Here is an 18,318-nt window from a genome sequence, read left to right as displayed (position 1 = left end):
CTATCAGTCACTCCTATGGCAGGCCTTATCAATCCTGAAGGCAGAGTGCTTGGAATTATGTGAGATGGTGCTCTGGCATGAGCTGAGCCCGTTTGCAGCTTGCGGAACCAAGTCCTAATAGCTGTTCCATGATACCGCTATACCATATACTCTTAAGTGCATTATAATCCTCGCAGTTATTTGCTAACTTTGGTATCGCATTATCAAAACATGTCGAGTAAGGTGTCCTACGAATTGGAATACTAACCCCTCGCCAATTCTGGCGACGGGGTTAGCATTCCACTCTTCTAGAGGGACACGACATGTATGTAACTGTGAACCCCGGTTAAAGTTAACTCGAGGCTCAGCATCACAAAATGGATGCTGCCACCACAGACACAAGTCTGACCTCCTGCTGCTGGATGTTCTTCCAGCGAGGGAGGCTTGGACAAAGGGTTTCCTGCCTTGGGAGGTGCTAGCACCACCCCAGACAGGATTTTGTGTATTAGGTAGGACAGGGCTGAAAGGAATGAGACATGCCTGGGGCACACAAGGTGTCCCTGTGCATATGCCGGTCCAAACCAGTTCCTGGGGCACCCCAGCCTCAGAGTTGGCGCAGGACCGGACAAAGGAAAGGGGGTGTAACCACCCCCCTTCCTGGTCCCACCCAGAGGAGGGACCTAGTCGTAGTGCAGCCCCCTTTAGCTGAATAAAGGTAGGAGCTGAACCCATTCCAAATCAGATTAATCTTGACAACTACCACCTTCGACCTCCTGATTCCAGAAGACTGAAGAATCTCCCCTATGGTCAGGGAGTGACCATCCTGCTTCGCAGGCACCATCAAGCTCCTGTGCGGTTTGCTGCAGAGTCCTTCCATCCCGGAATCCGACGACCCAGCTCGTCAAGACCCGGACCTTCAGACCTCTCTGACCTCTACCCACATCCACAGCACAGCTGGGACCCGTGGGTGCGACGAGCAACGTGGAGACTGCCATCTTGTGAAAAGCTGCACAGCGCTTCCAGCACGACCGCCGAGGGATCCTCGAGTGAGTGCATTGGGGACTGAGAAGCCCCACACCGACGCAGCTCCTGCACCAAAGACCAGCCCCCCAGCATCCACGAGATCTGTGTGGCCCTTTTGCCTGGTTGCTGCTTGTCCTGTTGTCTGGTCACTTGCCGGCTGGCTCGTGACCTCTGAGACGACGACCCGAAGAATCTAACACTGCTGGTCTGGTCTCCCAGACTGGCCCTTGCTTCCCTGTGAACGAGAAGCACCCCGGACCCTCCTGGTCCGCACCAGACTCCATCTATGTTCCACCGCGTGGCTTGCATTCGCAAAGGCCTGTTGTCCAGATCGACGATCCGACAGCAGCAGACTACGTGGGACAGCTCGTGCCTCCAGCCTGGTCGTGAAGAGCAGCTCCTGGTACGCGCAGCTACAGGGAGAAGCGACCCTTCCTTCACCTGACTGCGGCGACAGCATCTGGTTCCCTCCTGGTTCCAGCACCGTCACTGGCTAGTGACCGAGACTGTCCCCTTCCCTTTCAGGACTCCTCCTTCTAAGTTCCATCCTTGGAACCACCGGACTCCTCCATCTGGCTGCCTGCCAGCAACTCCTTGTTTCAGGCATCACCGGGATCAACGCAGCAAATCCGACGCAACTTCAGCCCTATGCACCCGCAGCCTGTGGGTTAGGTAACTAAAGCTTCTAGGTGCTGAAGTCTGTGTACACTATCCTAGTGTTCAGGTCCACTGTTGTTTTCCCTCCATCCAGCCAGGTTCGTCCGGAATCCGTAACTTTCTAAACTGTACGATCCAAAGACATTGGTACGCATCCTGCGTGAGAGTTTCCACTCTGCACGTGAGTCCTGTGGGCCTCCTGCTCCTTACTTACCTAGTTTGTAGCGTAGTCCCAGCGATCCTCTAGCCTCTGGATCTCCTTACAGTACTTTCCTTCCTCGCATTCCATTGTTTTGAGTATATGGTTTGCCGTGCCCCTAGGGCGCACTTGTAAATATTGTGCGAACTCGTATTTCCTTTTGAGTATTGTCATGTGCTTAGCCCTCTGACCTCATAAAGAGTTCAGAGGTGTATGTTAGTTAATAAATATATGTTTATTTTCATAACCTGTGTGGTGTCCTTTCATGTGGTATTCAAGGGGTTATATGTGGTAAAACAGCTGGCTTCACATGCCATTCAGAGTTTGGCCTAAAGACTGCTTTTGTCCACTCTACTAGGATAGCTGGTCTATAAGGTTGACTTACAACCAATCACCATAAGGGTTGTTTGGACTGATACAAGGTGATCACTAGAACTAGTGAACATCATATATCAGGCCAACTTCTCACACTGACTGATTTTCTTCTTGGTTGCGGGTCTTTTTTTACGGCCTTGTTTTTTTTTTTAGACAGGTTGGTGTCTGTTTTGTCTGTACAGCTGTATGGCTGGTTGGTTTTGTATTGGTCCTCTGGCTGTCTGTTTTGCCAAGAGGATGCCCTCTTCTTGCCTGGGTTTGACCCTTGCCCTATGTAGGGTATTGGACGGTGGTAGGTGTCTGCATTCGCCTTTGTTCACGCCAGAGGAGTTTTCATTAGGGGTATCTCTCTGGGATTCATATACCACTTTACTGCGTCCTGTAGAGTCGCATCGCTCTGTTGTCTGTGATGCTTCCACTCCTGGTCTAGGTCTATGCGGTGTAGTATCTATCTCACATGGGCTGGCATCATGCTTTGTCACATGATCCATTCATTGACTCCAGCCCCTTCTAGGTTATCGCAGATAAGTAGTTGCCGTTGGCCTCTGTTATACAATTGTTATGGCACTTTGGCTTATTCCCCAGCAGTTTTATCCACATCACAGCTGCTTCCGTGCAGGGATTTCTGTGTTCTGCTAGCATACTTAATTTGGTGGATTCGTGGAGCCGGTTCTCCCTGAATTCCGCTCTGCCTGGTGTCTAGGACCCGTGAGTTTGTTAGGAGTACTCCCTTGTTAGGCACGTCTTTTCTTCTAAATAGTCCTGTGAGGGGACTACTCTCTCTTCCGGACTGCAGGCAGGCACTGCTTAAAGCCTGGACTAATTTCACCTTCAGTATAATGCGGGTACTTTTGAGCGTACCCTAGAACCTGGGTATGGCTGGGTTTCGGCATTATCATCCGGCTGTTTCTGCGTCATGATCTTCCTAATGGCTTGTGCGGGATTTCCTGCCTTGGTCTTTACCCTGTCCTCTTAAGTCACCAACTCTTCTCTGGCGTTTGTGGCTTCTCTTTTTGCTATTGTGCGCATCTCAGCCGTTCCTGCTATCTTGCTGCCTGGTGCTCTTCTGTTTTGGTACTGCAGGCACCCTTTGGCCGCGTATGAGCGTCCTTCTGGTTATGTATGGGCACCCTTTCAATGCTCTCGCACGTCTAGATGTCGACGTCTCCGCAATACTTTGCCTCTGTAGCACGTGCAGGAGTGGTACGCGTTTTCTCTACCATACCACTTACCAGTCTTTTGGGACCATAGATTCAGTTCTACTTTTTGCTGCGTGTGTCATCACAGCTCGGCGGTTCGACAACACGCATTGGACTTCAAGTCCTCAGGTAAGAGGCACAAGAAGTTGAAGAGACAACACAGCTCTTCCGACTCCCCCCGACGCTTGCGCGATGTGGCCGGGGGTTCAGGCGACACATCCCACGCAGCTCCACCGGAGCCGCAGGCCCATCGCCCAGCTCCATACCCGCCGGTCCCTGGGCTGAACGCGTCGCCGCTGGAGATCAGCGCCTTCCTCTTGGCCATGAGGAATCGCTCCCCTCTGATTGGCCCTTCGGAGGTGCCTAGGCCCCCATGGGTCCATCTAGGTGCCCTAGCGGCCCCAGCGCTGTAGACGATTCCGGTCCTGACGCCGCAGGGCCACACTGGATCCGGTTTGCAGCTGGTCGACCTTACGACCCCTCCGCCAGCGCTGACCCCCAGGGTGTCTCCCTCAACGCCGTCCCCGGACGACGTTGTTCCCGGTAAACCCCCCCCCCCCCCCGGTCCCTCGGTCCAGATCCGACGTCGCTCACCACATTTGGTGCCAAGAGAAGAGCAATTCTTCTATGATCCCGACCCATCCTTTGGACCGGACTATCAGGAGATGGGTGGCGAGGAGGATTGGGAGGGGTCTGAGGACCCTCTGGCACGGGATTGCCAGTCGTATCAGGACTGGGCAGTTGAGCTAGGGCAGGCCAGTGGTCTGGATACTTCGCCCAACACTGGATAGGAGGGGGCTGCTTACAGCGAGGTGTTGACAAGGGCGGCCAAGGCTTTGGGTCTTGAGCTCCCCGTCACGGCTGTGAGGACTAACCTCACCGAGGTCCTCAAACCGCAGGAATGTCTTCGGAGCCTCAACTGCTGTTTAATGAGGCCCTTACTGACCTTCTGTTGGGCACCTATCCAAGCCCGCTATAGGCCCCCCTGTAGATCGGAACATGGCCAGACGCCACTGCCCGGCCCGGGTGACCCTAGCTTCCTGTCCACCCACCCCACCCCGAGAGCCTGGTTATCCAGGCCTTTAACTCACAGACCGCATTTTCAACTGCCCTTCCTGATCGGGAATCCAAAAGGTATGACCAGTTTGGTAAGAAGTTGTTCTCCTCACTTAGTTTGGGGTTGCGGTCGGTCAACACCGCTTGCCTTTTGGGCTGTTACACCGGGGGTGGGCTCCCCGAGCCGAATGACTTACCTGGGGGTCCGGGTGGGACCGGGCCCCCCAACGAGGCCTGATGATGTGGTGAAGCCGCCGGCGGATCAGCGTGGCTCTCTCCAGCACAGCGGGAGAGCCGCTCCTCAAATATGCAGGAAAAGGAGCGAAATCGCCCCAGAATGCCTTGCAAGGCATTAGGAAGTTGGCCGTTTCGGGTGCTGGTGGCCCCCAGAGGAGGGGGGGTCACCCTCAATTGTTAAAGGAGGGGCAGGGGGAGCTGCATGAGCAACACAGCCTCCCCCAGCCCAAAGAAGAAAAGTCCCACCCCAAGTGTCTTGGGGACTCTAAGGAATGAACCCCTCCAGGGCTGGACTGGTAGTTAACACCTTCTGGGCTGGAACTTTTGTACTTCAGCTGAGGGTGTTTTGGCAATTGCATCAAGGAGTGTAGGGCTGAGTTGGAGGATGTCTAGAAGGGCATCCCCTGGAGGTGAAGAGGTGTAATTGCACTGAACTGCGATTATTAATGGTTATTTCTTGTAGAGGGACTGAATTTCACCTGGTTAATGTGAAGTGCTGGTGCAAGGTGATGTCATAAGCAAAATGGATTTAAGAGGCTGGACATTCTGGCTAGGGTGTCTGACTGTAGATACTTAAACCTTTGATTTTATCTGTAATGCCTTTAGGGGCAGTAATTGCAATGCATTCTAATGATATCCAAATGTGCTGAGTGCTGTCATTCTGAGGTGTGCGTAAACATGTATTCTTGCTGCTGCGCTTAGGTGAAGACCCCAGATTGTTAGCCCTTAAGATGAAGAGGTGCATACTGTATGGTCAGTAGGAGATGCTCAGTCAGGGTCATGTGTCACCAAGGCAGGTGTAGCCTGTTTAATGCTTGTTGAAGTTATGGGGGTGGTTCGCCACTGGGATGATGCCAGTGTGCAGGGCACTCGCTCCAGGTTAAGACCAATTCACTGCATTGGGGGCAAGATGATGTGCCTACATTAGTGGTGGTACTAGACCCCACCCCCCTACGGGAGGGGTGGAGATGTTATGCAATGTCACAAAGAAATTCCATCAGCTTATGTATATTTGTAAATTGGTGTATAGTATTGAGTGGTGTGTGTGTTTAATAAATGTACTCTTACTTTTATAAAGCAAAGTACAGACTGGACAATCAATTATTGAGTTATTTATGCGCACCTGCAAATGGCGATTACTAGCCCACACCACCTCCCTTGAGTAAGCCTCAGACTGCTCTGCAACGCTACCCTCAGAGTCAGGCGCTGCCCTAGGGTGTTTGGTTCCCAGTGAAGGACAAATGTGTCATGTTATTTGTGCAGGCCTCACAGATGCTGCCTCGTTTTCCAACAATTACCTTCCCCACCTTCTCTCTGCATCCTTCAAGGGAGGAAGAAAGGCTCAACCGTCTAGACCCAAAGCGTGCTCTCAACCGCACACACCAGTTTCGGGTGTCCATTGCTGTTCATAAATTAACGAAACACTCTGTGGACAATATATGAAGAGTTAAATATAGGGCAACAAGACAAAAAGTAGTTGTTTTATTGTATTATATCTGTTTTTCACAAATTGTTTTTCACAATTTGTCTATTCAAAGAGTCTTGCCAGGTTGTTTGTAAAGTAGGATTTATTGTGTATAAAAAAATGTTTTTTTATGAAATGCTTGTGATATGGAAATTGACATTTTTTTTCATTTCTTCGTGTGGTAATGTGTGAAATTACAACTGAAAAATTTAAAGTCAAGAGGTTTGAATGAATACACCAGGATAAACACAAGAAGAAAGTGTTTGTAAAGCTGAAATTATTTAAGCTTTGAAAGATTCAGAGATATAGGCTTACCCTCAGCTGCGCTATAACAAAACAGCCCTGCCTATTCTTTGTCCCGTGGGCCTAACTCCCCCCCCCCCCCCCCTTTTTTGAACTCTAAGCTAAACAGCGCCACCTACCGGCAGACAAAGGTACTGCTCAAGGTTTATTTCCAGGTCCATTATGATGCCTTGGGATAATTCTAAGGTAAGGAATCTGCAACTAGATATTCTCGTACTCTGGGACCTGAGCAGTACAGTTCAGTGCTTGTGACTTTAATGAGAATTAGGAGTTTTGATTTGAACTTAATGTTTCATAGTTTTAAGTTTTCTTTATGATGGTTTGATGCGTATGCTCTTCACTGAGATTCCGTACTGCGCTCATCTGACGAAAGTATTTCTTTTTCTTGTAAGACATTCCCTGCTACCTGAGGCATAAAATAATTGCCAAACTGACTTCACTGGAGCATATGATGCTTTATAGTCTGTCTTGAGTCTGTTGCTGGTGAGATACTGCTGAATTAATCAAAAGGGAATGGACACTGGTGTCTACTAAACCTTCGGTTAGTCTTTGAAAACCCTCATAGACAGCCTGATTTAGTCGATGCGGTGTATCTTTTATCCGCCCCGTCAGGCGTCATGGCATATTCATAGGGTAGTCAAATAACGTGCGGTATGCCTGCCTCACCCGAGGCTACCTCTGGTCCAGGTAGAAGTGTCCAGAAATAATAGGAAAGGGAAAAATATAAAAAGTGTGTCACCAAAAAAGAATTTTTAATGAAAAGGTTGGCACAAAATTCGATATATATGTAACGGGCAACTAGATTACCATATATCTATATATATATGGATGCGTCAACATGTTTCAGCTCTATGAGCCCAGCCGGGTCTGTAGAGCTTTCGTCAGGACAAAAAGACAAAAAGACATACACAGAAGGTACTTACACAACTTGTGTAGGTTCCTATAGCTATTATGGAATTTCTTATACTGTCACCTTAATAGGCGTTCTTAGAGGCTTCTACAGGAGTGAAGAGTCGCTAGAAGTGGTCTTTGCCTCGAGGACCAGCTTTCAGTCCCTGTGCTGACTCTGCCCCTGGTACTGCTTCAGATATATTTCTTAATTCAGATTTTTTCTTGATTTAGTCTCTGGTGCTTGAAAATGTTCACTTAAGGCATCTTCTGAAAAAAGCATGCCCCTCAGAATGAAAGTTAACAATGTTAAGTTGCTCTTTATGTTAAGCTCTTTCCCCTTAATGATGTGACTACTCTTTTTAGCACACTGAATGTCTGGTTTAAGTTTTTTCTTTGCACTATATTTCAACTTTATCATTTATTCCCTGATCATTATTCTAATGTACTAAGTCTGTTCGCTTTTGCCTAGACATTTGTGATTGATGGTAACAAAATTTTTCTTTCAGATTGTGACAGAAGACCAGTTCTGTGGACATCAAGGCAATGATATGTATGATGAAGAAAAAGTTAAATACACTGTATTCAAAGTACTAAAGAACTCTACACTCTCTGAATTTGTTCAGAATCTCTCACAAACCATGGTAATTTGCATTTAGTATATTTTCTTACCCTATAACGATCTTTTCAAATTTTACATCTTATAAAATGTAATTTTATCTTTTAGGGATTTCCACAGGACCAGATACGGTTATGGCCTATGCAAGCTAGAAGTAATGGAACTAAAAGACCTGCCATGTTGGATTACGAGGCAGATTGTAATAAAACGGTAAGTACCTGTGAGAAAATTCCCTCTTTCTGCATGGTTGCCCCTTTTTTTGCTGAACTGCTGATGTACTTTGACTGAGTGTGCACTGGGCTCCTGCCAATTGGGTACCCAGGGCCTATGTTATTTCCCTAAAACTGATTTGAAGACAAAACCCAATTTGCACACTCTGGCAATAGGTCAGTCCTTGGTAAATGGTACCACAGGTACCCAAGGCGCTGTAACCAGGGAAAGTCTCTAAGGGCTGCAGCATGTATGCCACCCTTAGAGGCCCTGCACCTTTACACTTGCACACTGCATTTGCAGACTGCGTGTTTTGGTGCAGAACAAAGTGAAGTCGACATGGCACTTATCCCTGTGTGCCACTCTTACAACCCACTGCCCTGTCATAGATAAGCCACCCCTCCAGCTGGGTGCACTATACCAGTGGTGAGGGTACAGGTGCATGAGCCCTGTACCCCTACAGTGGCTAAGCCAATTCTTAGACATTGTAAGTGCAGTACTGCCATTAAGAGTATATGGTGCTGGGATTTTGTCATTACGAACTCCAAGTCAAGTCAAGTCATAACATTTGTATAGCGCACTACATACCCATAGGGTTTCAAGGCGCTTAGGAAGGGGAGGAGGATTATTTGTCAAATATCCACGTTTTAAGCTGCTTTCTGAACGCTAGGTGGTTCTGGGTGAGGCGAAGGTAAGCGGGGAGTGAGTTCCATGTTTTAGCAGCCAGGTATGAAAAGGATCTGCCTCCCATGGTGGTCTTGTTGATGCGAGGTACAGTGGCGAGGGCTTGGTTGGAGGAACGTAGTTGGCGTGAGGGGGTGTAGAAGGACAGTCGAGAGTTGAGGCAATCTGGTCCGATGTCGTAGAGTGATTTGTGTGCGTGGGTGAGCAGTCGGAAAGTGATCCTCTTATTGACGGGTAGCCAGTGGAGGTCTTTAAGGTGACCAGAGATGTGTTCGTTGCGTGGGATGTCTAATATGAGCCTGGCTGAGGCGTTTTGGATTCGTTGGAGTTTCTTCTGGAGTTTAGCGGTGGTACCTGCGTAGAGGGTGTTTCCGTAGTCCAGTCGGCCCGTGACCAGGGCGTGGGTGACTGTTTTCCTTGTTTCGGAGGGGATCCAGCGAAATGTTTTTCTGAGCATGCGAAGAATGTTGAAGCAGGAAGAGGATACAGCGCTGACTTGTTTGCTCATTGAGAGTGAAGAATCCAGGATGATGCCAAGGTTCCGTGCGTGGTCTGTCGGGATGGGTGCTTTTCCGAGGGCTTCCGGCCACCAGGAGTCGTCCCAAGCAGAGGGGGATGTGCCTAAGATGAGGACTTCTGTTTTGTCTGAGTTCAGTTTCAGACGGCTTTGTTTCATCCATTCGGCAACTTCTTTCATTCCTTCGTGTAGGTTAGTTTTGGCGGTGCTGGGGTCATTGGTGAGAGAAAGGATCAGTTGAGTGTCGTCCGCGTAAGAGATGATGTTGAGGTTGTGTTGGCGTGCGATGGCCGCGAGGGGGCTCATGTATACGTTGAAGAGGGTGGGACTGAGTGAGGATCCTTGAGGTACGCCGCAGATGACTTCAGAGGCCTCGGACTTGAATGGAGGAAGGCGGACTCTCTGGGTTCTTCCGGTGAGGAACGATGTGATCCATTCAAGTGCTTTTCCTTGGATTCCGATGTTATTGAGGCGTTGTAGAAGGGTGCTGTGGCAGACTGTATCGAATGCTGCAGAGAGGTCGAGGAGGATGAGGGCGACTGTGTCTCCATTGTCCAGTAGAGTTCGAATGTCGTCTGTTGCTGCGATGAGGGCGGTCTCAGTGCTGTGTTTTGCTCGGAAGCCAGATTGTGAGGGGTCGAGGGATTTGTTGGCTTCGAGGAAGGCGGCGAGCTGGTTGTTGACGGCTTTCTCGATGACTTTGGCCGGGAATGGGAGAAGCGAGATGGGGCGGTAATTTTTGAGTTTGGTGGGGTCCGCTGTTGGTTTTTTCAGAAGGGCGGTGAGTTCAGCGTGTTTCCAGTCTTCTGGGAAGGTAGCAGAGTTGAAGGAGCAGTTGATGACGTCACGGAGGTGCGGTGCTATGACGGAGTCTGCTTTGTTGAAGATGTGGTGAGGGCATGGGTCTGTGGGGGATCCTGAGTGGATGGAATTCATCAGGCGGATGGTGTCCTCAGTGGAGATTGGGTTCCAGGCGTTAAGGGTGTTCACGGGGGGAAGATGGTCAGCAGATGGTAGGGTGGGTTGGTTTCCGGGTTGGTTGTCAAAGCTGTTGTGGATGTCTGCAATCTTGTTGTGGAAAAAAGAGGCGAGGGAGTCGCAGAGGGTTTGAGAGGGGGTGATGTCGTTGGAGTTGGCCGAGGGATTGGAAAATTCCTTGACGATGTTCACAGTACCTTAATGGCTTTATTGAAAACTGAGAAGTTTGGTTTACTCCAGTATTGGAACTTTCATAGATTCCCATGCTTGAATCACTCTCCGTCGTCGAGATGGGAGTCCCCGGTATACATAAAATAGCAATAGAAACCAATACAAAAAAAGAAACTAGGCCTAGGCTCATTCTAGTTTTGTAACATATCCACCTCTTTTTGTAAAACAGAACCTCAGATTTTCTACCGCAAGTCGTCCAAGGGCGTCCCGACTGTTCTGTGCTCAGTTTTTTTCTATCAACATTATTGCTACAGTTTCTTCAACTGTTTTCTTCAATAACTGCTTAGACTATGTGCCAGCATGTCTGATAAGGAGAAGAAAGCCCTCTAACCACATCGCTGCTGTGGTTATTTTTCCCCTGTGCTGGAAATTGCCATTTTGCTGGTGTCATGACGAGCTCAGCTCGTCATCAGCACAGCTCAACTGTGCCTCATGACGAGCTGAGCTCGTCATGAGCATGGAAGGGGTTAAACAGTGTGCAACCTGCTCTAAGAAAAGACTTTATGTGGAGGACAAGCACAAGAATTGCATTTACTGTCTGCACTCAAACCATAAAGTAGCAGACTGTAAGATATGCCGTACCTTCAATACAAAAACTTTGAGAGACCGTGTGGGGCGTCTCTTGACCTGGCTCCAAAAACTTATGTCAAGGAAGGAGCCAGTCTCCAGTGACAGTGATGAGGCCTCGTCAGTTTCATCTTCCAGGAGGTCAATAAAAAGGGGTAGGTCTTCTCCTTCACCTTCTAAAGACTGCCCAAGTAAAGCTTTAAAAAAAAAGACCTCTCATAGGTCTGACAAGCGCAGTCCTTGCAAATCTCCTCACTGAGGTGTAAAGGAGAGAGGACTATCAGCAGGAGTGACATCAGATAGGAAGTCAAACTCATTTCCTCCATCTTCTCCTCTGGCAGGTCTAAAAGACTTCAAAAAGCCCTCCTCTGTTGCTTCCGATGGCAAACCTGCCCATCCACACGGTGGAGTTCGAATGTTTTTTATATGACTTTAAAGACCCTTACAGAAAGTCAGTTCGGACCATTCCTATAGTTGGTCTTGTCTGGGACGAGGTTCTAGTGATGAGAAATCCAGCCACTGTGCTTTCAGTACTGCCTCGCCTGGAAAAGAAATATAAAGCCCCTGAGGATAGCCTAAACCGGACTCTGTCATCTCCCAGCCAGCCCAAACACACTTCAAAAATCCTTCAGCTCCTCTCACGACACCTCGAGATAAAGAGGGCAGATGCCTGGATAACGCCGGCAAGAGGTTTTCCTCCATGTCCAGCCTGATGGTCAGGGCGGCAAATTTCTTGGCAATACTTGGTCGCTACGATTTACAGATGTGGTGTGACCTTTCCCTATATCAGGATCAATTGCCGGAAGATGCTTGAGTGGAGACAAAGAAGATTCTTCAGGAGGGAGAGAGAACCTCTTCAGAGGTGTCATTGACAGTGCAATGGACATTGCAATGACTGCGTTCCCCTCCCTAGCGGGAGCTGCTGTCCTTCGTCGCGAAGGCTGGCTGCGAGCTACCTGGTTTCGTCTAGAGGTCCAAAACAAGATCTTGGATCTTCCTTCGATGGAGAGGCGTTCTTTGGGAAGCACATTGATGATACGTTCCAGGACATTAAAAAAGACACTGAGACCGCAAAATCCTTAGGGACTTTGCAATACCACAAGGTCCCCCTTCGTAGAGGCAGAGGCCTTCCTACCTACAGAGGAAAATACCAGCAGCAACGGTATTTATCATATGCATCAGCCTCAGCCTCACAATCCTACCGCCCACAGTAGAACCAGCGGCAGGGTCAATAATGTATGTATGTATGTATGTATGTGTGTGTGTTCTTATATAGCGCTCGACTTAACCTAGGGCATCTTGGCGCTTGCATTGGGAACCCGTCCTGGCTTTTCCCTGTGAGATAACCCGTACTGGGCATCCCGACGCGGGGGGGGGCGTTGTGGAGATTAAGCAAGCTTAATGCCCAGAGTTGCAGAGTGTGAACCCGTGATTAGAGTGGGCACCGAAGCGAGAATTATCGAGTCCGTGGACAATTGGGCTCAAGACCCTGCCGTGTCGGGAATTGAACCCTGGTCCCAGGTCTGACCTCTGCTTCAGGGTATGCGTCCTCTAACCAGTGAGCCACACTTCTCCACACCAATAATCTTCCTTTTCTAGATCTCACACCAGGGGACGACAAGGACTCCAGGGGAAAGACTCCTCTAAGCGTCAATAGCGGCTTGCTGGCTCTGACTACTGTTCCTTCTCCTCCTGTAACACCAGCAGGGCCAGAATCTCACAATTTCTTTTTTTATTATTGTATTTTTATTGCTTTTAATACAGACAAAGAAAATAAAACAAAGTGCAAAATCAAACAATAACACCTTAATATGGATTACTCTAAATCAAAGGCAAATATGACGTCGAGTAACAATACAGATCATGGCGACATTGAGAGGAGTGGCAGACAGGGTGCGTACAGTATATCTGAAAGAAACAGGTTAGTATTCGATTACTTACCTTAGAATATCCCCAGGCGTCAGACTGGATCCGGAAACTTTTGCGTAGCAGTACCCTTGCGCGTTGGTAGGCCTCGTCTGCGGCTCCGCATCCGGCGTCGTTGGTGCCGGAGTACTTAGACGACGCCCTCGCGCGCTGACGTCAGTTCTTCTTTTTTCAGCATAGATACGGAAAAGGTGGTACCCGTAGTCAATTTTTGCCTAAACTTTTTCGATAATTTTTCGAAGTCTATCGACTCCGACGATTCCGGTAGGGATGCCCGGGTTCAAACCCTGCGTCGACTGCAGCCGACTGATGTCTGTTACCGACCCCCATAGCCGGTGCCTTCACTGTCTGGGCCCCGACCACCACGACCAGTCCTGCTCCGACTGCCGGGCCCTGACGTCCCAAGCAAGACGGGAGCGGTCCCGCAAGCGACTCGATCTCTGGCAGTCGGCCCCTCGCCGATCGAGGTCCCAGTCCGAAAGGAGGTCGAGGGACCGGTCACGGGGTCGGAGTCATCAAAGCTCCGGGAGTCGTCACCAGTCTTCGGGCTCGAAGTCCTCCGGTAAGAGGCACAAGAAGTCGAAGAGGCGCCATTGCTCTTCCAACTCCCCTCAACTATCGCTAGCGCGACGCGGCCTGGGGTTCAGGCGACACCGCCCACGCGGCACAATCGGAGCCGCAGGCGTCGCGGCCAGCTCCATACCAATCGGTCCCTGGGCAGAACGCGACGTTGGAGGAGATAGAGGCCTTCCTCATGGCCATGAGTTCGCTCGCTCCTCAGTTGGGTTCCGCGGCGCCTTCGGGCCCAGCAGCCCCGACTGGGGGCCCCAGCGAGTCGGGTGCTTTGGCCCTGACGCCGCCACCGACTTCGGTCCCGGCGCTGCAGGTCCCCTTGGGATCCGGTTCCATATCTGGGTCGTTGCCGGTCGACCTTACGACCTCGCCGACGCAGATCATCAGGGTGTCGCCTCCTGGCGACGCCGTCCCCGATCCCAACCTTGATTCGAGCCTGGCGTCTGAATGGCGCCGCACTCGTCGCCGCTAGGAGATTTCTACTTCTATGACCCGGCCCCATCCTTTGGCCCTGAGTTTCAGGAGATGGGTAGCGAGGGGGATTGGGAGGTGTCTGAGGACCCTCTGGCACAGGAGTGCCAGTCTTATCAGGACTGGACAGGTGGGCTAGGGGAGGCCAGTGGTCTGGACACCTCGCCAGACACTGGTTTTGTCTACCCTCCTACCATGGCTACTGAAGAGGGGGCTGCCTATAGTGTGGTGCTGACGTGGGCGGCCAAGGCCTTGGGCCTGGTGCTCCCCGTCGCGGCTGTGAGGACTAACCTTCTAACTGAGGTCCTTAAACCGCAGGCAAGCTCGGCTGAGCCACTGCTGCCGTTTAATGTGGCCTTGACTGACGTTCTTTTGGGCACTTTGTCCAGGCCCGCTACAGGCCAGCCTGTAGATAGGAACGTGGCCAGACACCACCGCGCGGCTCCGGGCGACCCTTGCTTCTTGTCCACCCACCTCACTCCCGAGAGCCTGGTCATCCATGCCTCTAACTCCCAGACCGCATTCCCGACGGCTCCCCCGATGGGGAATCCAAGAAGTATGAGCAATACGGAAAAAAAGGTATTTTCCTCCCTGAGTTTGGGGTTGCGGTCAGTCAACACCGCGTGCCTCTTGGGCCGTTAAACCCACTCTGTGAGACATGGTCGCGACCATGCTGCCACAATATCTAAAGGAGGCCCGGACTAAACTGGCCCAAGCCTTTGCGGAGGGTCAAGATGCGGCACTGTATTCCATCCGGTGGGGGCTGGATACCACGGACTCACTGGGCAGAGCGATCGCAACGACGGTGGCGATTCGTCGCCACGCCTGGTTGGGGTCCGCCAACTTTTCGTCTGATGTCAGAAACACCCTTATGGACGTGTCGTTTGATGGCCGTCACCTCTTTGGGGACAAGGCAGACCATGTGCTTGAGCGCTTTAAGGACTCCAGGGCTTACGCCCAAGTCCTTGGGCTTCTCGGACCGCGCCAGGAAACGGCTGCCTTTCGCTCCTTTTGTGGCCAAGGAAGGGGCGCCCCCACACGTCCTGCCAGCCAAGGACCGCAGACTACCATCCAGCGTGGTGGCAGACGTGGAAACCGCCGTGGCGTCGGTCGGGGACAATGGCAAGGCCAGTCCACACATACCCCTGCACCATCCGCCTCAAAATCCTCCTAGTCCGAGCTTTCAGGCCCATGTGACGCCAGTGGGGGGCAGGGTTTGCCATCACCACCTCCACTGGCGCACTGTCACATCGGGCAGGTGGGTGCTGCAAATCGTCCGAAGGGGCTACTTCCTCCCCTTCTAGGCGACCCCTCCAGCCATGCCACTGCAGTACCACCGCGTGTCGGGGGGATCGCTTGAAAGTTCTACAAGAGGAAGGTACGGCCCTCTTGGCCAAGGGGACATCAATCGCGTTCCTGGGCCTGAAGTAGGGTGTGGTTGTTACTCCCACTACTTTCTGGTACCCAAGAAGGGCAAAGGGGGCCTACGCCCTATCTTTGACCTGCGGAATGTCAGCGGCTTCCTCCGGAAGGAGTAGTTCAAGATGCTGACACTGGCTCAGGTCTTGGATGCTTTGGACCCGGGAGGCTGGATGGTAGCGTTGGACTTGCAGGATGCTTATTTCCACATCCCTGTCCTGCCGGCCCACCGGCGCTACCTGCAGTTCACGGTAGGCCACGAGCACTTGCAGTTTACTGTGCTCCCCTTCGGCCTTACCAGCGCCCCACGGGTGTTCACGGTGATGGCGGTGGTCGCAGCTCATCTGCGCAGGTTAGGGGTTTCAGTCTTCCGCTACCTCGACGACTGGTTGTAGAAGGCGGGCTCGCACCAGACAGTCGTCAGCCACCTCCAGACTACGGCCGACCTCCTGCACCAGCTGGGGTTTTCCATCAATGTGCAGAAGTCACACCTGTGTCCCTCTCATAAGCTCCTCTTCATTGGAGTGGTTCTCGACTCGGCGCAGTTTCAGGTTTATCCTCCAGAACAGCAGGTTTGGGATATTCAGGCTCTGATTCGATCTTTCAGCCTTTATCCCGGGTCTCGTTCAGATTGACGCAGAGGCTTCTGGGGCTGATGGCCTCCTGCATCCTTCTGGTGCATCACGCCCGGTGGCGGATGCGGGCTCTGCAGTGGAACCTGAAGTTTCAGTGGGCACAGCATCAGGGTGACCTGTCCTGATCTCGGAGGGCACTGTGAAACAGCTGTAGTGGTGGCTCACGGACCGCGATTGGGTCATTGGCAGATCAACCTTTTGGAGCTGCGGGCGATTCGCCTTGCACTAAAGGCATTCCTCCTCTCTGTCCGGGGGAGTGTAGTGCAGGTGTTCACGGACAACCCCACCGCCATGTGGTACTCCCAACAAACCGGGCCGGGTGGGGTCGTGGACACTCTGCCAGGAGGCTCTGCGCCTCTGGCAGTGGCTGGAACATCAGGGTGTGACCCTGGTGGTTCAACACCTGGCAGGTTCCCTGAACGCCAGGGCGGACGAACTCAGTCGACTGTGCATGATGGATCACTAATGGCTCTGAACTTGGACGTGACGCAAGGCCTCTTTCTGCAGTGGGGAGAGCCTTGGTTGGATCTATTCGCCACCGAAGAGAACGCCTAATGTCATCAGTTCTGCGCGTTGGAATTTCCAAGGCGGCACTCGCTCAGAGACTCTTTTCGTCGCGAGTGGAGTTGCGGTCTGTTGTACGCCTTTCCGCCTATACCACTTCTGCCCAGAGTGCTAAAAAAGATCAAGCGCGACCGGGCCCAAGTCATCCTTGTGGCTCCGGACTGGGCACAAAGGTACTGGTATTCCGAGCTACTCAGCATGTCAGTCGATCCCTCGGTTCGTCTGCCTCTTCAGGAGGACCTTCTGTCGCAGCAGCAGGGGACGGTCCTCCACCCAAACCGGTCTAGTCTCCACCTCCATGCTTGGAGATTAAGCGCCGACAGTTGAGGCCATTTGACTTGCCTCCTGAAGTTTGTAATGTGATTTTGGCAGCCAGGTGTCCCTCCACAAAGTCGGTATACGCCTGCAGGTGGAACAGATTTGTGGCATGGTGCACAGCAAAGCTGTGGATCAACTCTCTGCCCTCCTTTCTGAGGTTCTCCACTTACTTCTTTCTCTTGCCCAGCAGGGCTCTGCTCTGCGCACTGTCGAGGGATACCTTTCTGCTCTTTCCTCCTTCTTAAGGCTTCCTGATCAGCCTTCTTTGTTCAAGTCCCCGATTGTAAATAGGTTCTTGAAGGGCAACACTCATATGTGTCGTCCCCCTCTACCCCCCCTCTTCCCCCCCATCCCCCCCCCCCCCCCCCCATCCCCCACCCCCAGCCCCCCGTTCCTTTCGTGATGCCCCAGTGCAATCTCATACTATCTGGATCGCACAAGCCAGTTCCGGGTCGATGACCAACTGTTTGTTGGTTACGTGGGCGCTAAGAAGGGACGGGCGGTGCACAAACTGACCATCTCTCGGTGGGTTGTCTTGTGCATCAAGGCATGCTACTCTTTGGCTAAGAAGGAGCCTCCTGTTGGGCCGAGGGCCCATTCCACTCTGGCCATGGCGGCTGGGCCGGTGAGTCCCCTTGCAGGACATTTGTCAGGCAGCTACATACGCCTCGTTGCACACGTTCGCAAGACACTACTGCCTGGACAGCCAAGTCCGTTGGGATGGCTTCTTTGGCCGTTCCGTCCTCCAGGACTTTCTGGTGTGATTATTGGTTCGCAGATCCACCATCGAGGTTGGTATTGCTGGGGTATCTATTGTAAGGTAAGTAATCTAATACTAACCTGTTTCTTTCAGATGCACAAGTTACTTACCTTCGGTAACAATATATTTGTTAGAAACAGTAGTTAGTATTAGATTCCTTACCGCCCCACCCATCCTCCCCGTTCTGCGAACCGATATCTAGGGTTAAGGTCATCCCCTTTCAGGGCCCTAGTTTCATGGCACCAGTGTTGATTTTTATCATGGCTCTGTGTTTCTGGCGCGGAAAAGCTGTGCATAAGAACGTACGCCAGCGCGCAAGGGTGGCGTCTAAGTACTTCGGTGACATCATCCCGGCGCCGACGACTGGCGCGGAGCCGCAGACGCCGCCTACCTACGCGCAAGGGTATTGCTACGCAAAAGTTTCCGGATCCAGTCTGACGCCTGGGGATATTCTAAGGTAAGGAA

General features: G+C 51.5%; 1 protein-coding gene across 2 annotated transcripts in view; it reads left to right on the top strand.

Moving 5' to 3' along the window:
* The window catches only part of USP7 (ubiquitin specific peptidase 7), a 1,528,604-nt gene that overhangs the window by 1,071,549 nt on the left and 438,737 nt on the right, over positions 1-18,318 (top strand). For both annotated transcript variants that reach the window (XM_086941365.1, XM_086941366.1), the window contains exons 16-17: positions 7,891-8,025; positions 8,109-8,210. In XM_086941365.1, the coding sequence (XP_086797491.1) occupies positions 7,891-8,025; positions 8,109-8,210 (237 nt within the window). The remainder of the gene's footprint in view (positions 1-7,890; positions 8,026-8,108; positions 8,211-18,318) is intronic.

This window comes from Lissotriton vulgaris, chromosome 10, assembly GCF_964263255.1.
Source record: "Lissotriton vulgaris chromosome 10, aLisVul1.2, whole genome shotgun sequence".
NCBI lineage: Eukaryota > Metazoa > Chordata > Amphibia > Caudata > Salamandridae > Lissotriton > Lissotriton vulgaris.
Note: the sequence above shows the minus strand (reverse complement) of the source record. Positions and strands in the feature narration are given on the sequence as shown.